The following is a 5,060-nucleotide window of genomic DNA, read 5'->3' on the forward strand; positions in this document are numbered from 1 at the left end:
AACAACAAAGAGCTGAGTGACGTCGATTTCGTTCCTTCTATATGCTGATGACGGGGGTTCCAATAACTCAGTTGGTAGAGCACTAGCTTCACACGCAAAGGAACCGAGATCGATCCCGGGTGCAGTGGTAATTTTTTTTCTGTCCCCCCACCCCCTGTCCGCCTAGCAGTGATTTGGTAGTTGGGTCTATTAGATTTGGCGGGAAGCACTTTGCGATAGACTGAATAGCGTCATATCCAAAGGGTAGCAAACAATTGCTATTGTCCGTTTCACGCTATAGAAACCGGGATAAACTCCGGCTCCTTGGGCCCAATGACTCTGAAGGACTACTAAATATGTTGGGGACAATAGTAATAAAAAATAGTTTTTAAAATACAGTATGAACATTTATGCAACGCATTTTCACAGATTTACCATGTTCAATGCGTTTAACAGTGATTTATTTAATCCCCCAACAGGTCTCATGGAACCCTAACTGCATTTCATACATTACCAGTCTCTTGACAGGCGTCTGTTGCGTGTTACCTTCTTTCAATATCCGTCACTGTCTATATAGCCTCGTACCTATTTACATTTGAGTCGAGTGAGGTAATGCGTGTAAAGCGCCTTACCAACGAACACAACGTCGAAACTATAATTCATGATTTTCCACGATCATTGTCACCCATCAGACCACTAACCACGTTAATAATTGCTTGACTTTTGTGACACGATGAGACATCATGCCACTGAGTAACAGAGGCAAACAGTCCACTCCGCTCAATCATCGCATATTTCACTTATTTCCTACGTATATTTAAACGTTTTTAAAAAATAATAATAATAAATAAATAAATAAATAATTTTTTTGGAAAAACCAACAAAATACAAAACAAAACAAAACAAAACCAAAAAAAACCCTTATTATTTTCTGATTGATTCTTTATTTATTTATTTTTTTAAATAAATAATCATCCATACCTACGTATCATACATGCAGATCTGACATCAGAACCCACTTATGGGCCTAGTTTAACATTGGTGTCATGGACAATAAATAATATTTTGCGTCAATTTTTTAGATTTCCATTACAACAATGAGCCCATAAAGAATTGGGTTATCAGGCCTGCAAATAAGCGCACGTCGATAATATGTATAGATACTATACGACTTGGCTAAGAAACTCACAAAATTGCCATCCGGAAATATAACGGACCAACACACAAAACTATGTGTAACCTTTAACGTTTATGTCTGGTTAATACAGTTTAGTGAGAATTACTCATAAATGTGGATGGTAAAAAAACAATAACAAAGACCTTTGTGATGTCATCTTCGTTCTATCTATGGTTCTATTTTTTTATTATCTCAAAACGTATTGATTTGTTGTTTGTTTCCAGATTCTATTAGAATATTCGTCCTTCCTCGCCATTTCTGCACTGGGTGTCGCAGGATTTATTAACACTGTATGTGTTATACTTCTACCGTATGAGACGAGAAATAGAAATATGTTGGTAGGTCACAATTTCATTGTTTAGATTTTTACAATAATTTAATATTTTTTGTGCGGCTAGATATGTGGTCTTGTAGTATGACACTAGCTTTCGGGTCGGAAGGTCGTGGGTTTGAGCCTCGCTCAGCGCATAGTTGAGTCAATGGAAAAGACTCTTTATTCAAATTTTCTCATCGTATTCAGGTGTAAAATGAGTACCTGGCCGTTAAGAGCGTTTTGTCTCTGTCTGAAATTTTTTGTTTGTAATATCGCCTAACAGACGTTATGTCTCGTTCTACATGTTAAGTGTTGCTGTTGGCTATGGACCCCTTGTAAAGCGCTTTGAGCACGTTTAGTGGAATTTGCGCTATATAAATGCTCAAGTTTTATTTCGCCCTTCACCGAGCATTTATGGTAAAATGCTGTCCTATTTCCTACCGTGTTATGAATAATAACAAGAAATGAAGTGAATAGAAATGTGCCAGAAGTGCCAGAGAATTAATGGGGTTTTTTAAAAATTGTTTTTTATTCTTGGTGATAGGGGCTCAAACCCACGACTTCACTGGTACGACAACTCCGCCTGGCTGTGAGATGGTAGCTCTACAATCGAAGCTATTCACCATTTTATGATGGAATACAAATATTTAAAAAGTAATCCCTCAGAACCACTAGGCCCATGGAGCCGGAGTTTATCCCGGTTTCTATAGAGAGAAACGGACAATAGCAATTGCTTACGATCATATGGATAGAACGCTGATCTATTGCAAAGTACTTTTTGCCAAATCTAATCTAACAGGTCAAGCTACCCAATCACTGCGAGGTGGACAGAGGGGTCTGAAAAAAATATTGACTTCCCTTTGAGTATGACATGAGTGCTCTACCAACTGAGCTGTCGGGACTCCCATAATATATCAAGATAAACCGCTAAAGAAAATGCACATTGTCAAAAAGTCTCACCCATGTTGTCAAATTGAAAACACCCCCCCCCCCCCCAATCAAAACAGGGGGTTAATAATCTTGCCCAAGAATACAGAATGGAAACGCCTGAAGTGGGACTTGAACCAGAGACTCCCCGGGTTACAGTATACAGTGCCGTATTATCCACTCGGCCATTTTGCCTTCGCGTAGAGGCAGGGATTTGATCTTGATTTATGACAGCCCGATAGTGATTGCGTCATCCTATCTTAGATTTGACGGAAAACAATTAAAACATTCCTTTTCTTCATTCCTTACGGGAAATTCATCTCTAGGGTATATTCCAAGGGAAGACTGAAATAATCCAGGCATCAGCCACAGTACAGCGCCGCAAGTTGAGCCAGGGCGAGGTGACTTGCTCAAGATCGCACAGCGTAGCGGGTATTCGAACTCGGTACATTTCGGTTACGAAGCAAAGACCGTCCCGTCGAGCCACACTGCCGTACGCTGAAAAAAAAAAGCAAAAATATATTTAACATTTTGGCCAGAAAACTCGTCTTTCAAATATCGCTCGATTAAGACGGCTCTCGTCCTGCCGATAATTATGTGACACCTTATGTCTTAATTCCGTAGTCACATCTCCCAATAATGAACAATTCAAAGAATACTAGCTCGGACGTAAAAACAAAAATATTCGCCCTTTCGCAACGGCACCATTAGATCCCATTCGCCTAGGTATTCCATGAAGGAATAATATAGAGTATCCATCAAACAGGATGTCTGATGTCAACAGGAATCACTCGTGTCCAAAGTTACTAGCTCGGACGTCGCCCAGGATAATAGGGTCCGTGTTCACTTTCCTCAGAACCAAGTTGGTTCTCATAGAACTCGACTCATCGTAATGTTGTTAATCATTGGACTATCGATAGTTAAATTATGTGATTACTTTACCAAACTTGGGGGGGGGGGGGGATAGCTCAGTTGGTAGAACAATCGCTTCACATGCAAAGGGACCGAGATCGACCCCTGGTGCAGTCGAATAATTGCTATTGTCCGTCTCACGCTGTAGAAACCGGGATAAACTCCGGCTCCGTGAACCTAAAGGCTCTGAAGGTCTATTAAAAAAAAAAAAAAAAACTTTAGAAGAAAAATAAAAATCAACCCCAAAACAATGTCAATATACTCTTCCTGCAAGAAAAACATAAGGATAACAATCATATAATGGTACAATACGACGTGCACATATTTGTAGGTCTGATAACCGAACGCAGTTAAATTATGGGCTTGATTTAACATTGTTGTAATGGACAATGTTTTGAGTTGGTTTGATAGTATTTCCAATACAACAATGAGCCCATTAAAATTTGGGTTATCAGACCTGCAAATAAGTACACCTCGGTACAATGATAGTATGACGAGCGTTATTTTAATACCACTTATACCTGTTTTATTTATTTGATCTTTTATTTATTTACGTATGTATGTATGTATGTATGTATGTATGTATGTATGTATGTATGTATGTATGTATGTATGTATGTATGTATGTATGTATTTCTTTATGTATTTATTTATTTATTATTTATTTATTTATGCGTGTATTTATGTACTTATTTATTTATGCATTTATTTATTTATTTACTTTTTAAAAAGTGTATTTATGTCTTTATATCTATTGATTAATTAATTAATTAAATAATTTTTTCTTGCTTATGTTCAACAGGATACTATAAAGGAAAATGCAAGCTGACAACAACCCAGTAGCATTTCAAAATTCACTCTACTGTATAGATCCGGAAGTATAACGAACCAACATACAAAACTATGTGTAACCTTAAACGTTTATAGTCTGATTTATAGATAGAATGCGCTTGGCCAAGGAGTTCACAACATTGCCATCCGGAAGTATAACGGACCAACACCCAAACTCTGTGTAACCATGAACTTCTATAGTCTGGTTAATACAGTTTAGTGAGAACAACTCACAAACGCGGATGGCAAAAACAATAACAAAGGCCTGAGTGACGTCATCTTCGAACTATCTATAGATAGAATGCGCTTGGCCAAGGAGTTCACAACATTGCCATCCGGAAGTATAACGGACCAACACACAAACTCTGTGTAACCATGAACTTTTATAGTCTTGTTAATACAGTTTAGTGAGAACAACTCACAAACACGGATGGCAAAAACAATAACAAAGGCCTGAGTGACGTCATCTGCATACTATCTATACAGTTTAGTGAGAATAACTCATAAACGCGGATGGCAAAAAACAATAACAAGGTCCCGAATGACGTCAACTTCATTCTATCTATAGATTGAACGAAGTTGGTGTCACTCAGGTCTTTGTTATTATTTTGTTTTGTTTTTTTGTTTTGCCATCCATGTTTATGAGAATTCTCACTAAACTGATGGCAATATTGTGAAATTCTCAGCCAAGCGCAAAGAAAACAAATCGTGAGTTGTGTTCAATAGTTCGACCAATGGGATCACTTGATTCCTTGAGCTCTACTAACGACAACTCACTAGGCGGTCCACAAACCTAGAAAATGACGTGATACAATTGGTTGAACTAATGAATACAATTCACGATTTTTTTTTTCTTCTGTTGCCAAAGACTTGTCTTTTGAAGTCATTTTTTGATAAGTGTCAGGCTATAGATAGTATGCA

At 37.9% G+C, this 5,060-nt stretch overlaps 1 protein-coding gene across 3 annotated transcripts in view; it reads left to right on the forward strand.

Moving 5' to 3' along the window:
* The window catches only part of LOC144968105 (synaptic vesicle 2-related protein-like), a 41,964-nt gene extending 37,651 nt beyond the window's left edge, over positions 1-4,313 (forward strand). For 2 of the 3 annotated variants that reach the window (XM_078906103.1, XM_078906104.1), the window contains 2 exons: positions 1,381-1,494; positions 4,111-4,285. In XM_078906103.1, coding sequence (XP_078762229.1) covers positions 1,381-1,494; positions 4,111-4,137 — 141 coding nt within the window. In that variant the 3' untranslated portion in view covers positions 4,138-4,285. Of the gene's footprint in view, positions 1-1,380; positions 1,495-4,110 lie in introns of all 3 variants that reach the window. The other variant, XM_078906102.1, reaches the window with a different exon arrangement.
* The last annotated feature ends 747 nt before the right edge of the window (positions 4,314-5,060 follow it).

This window comes from Berghia stephanieae, chromosome 3, assembly GCF_034508935.2.
Source record: "Berghia stephanieae isolate SIO BIC M18660-M18661 chromosome 3, UCSD_Bste_1.3, whole genome shotgun sequence".
NCBI classification, from domain to species: domain Eukaryota; kingdom Metazoa; phylum Mollusca; class Gastropoda; order Nudibranchia; family Aeolidiidae; genus Berghia; species Berghia stephanieae.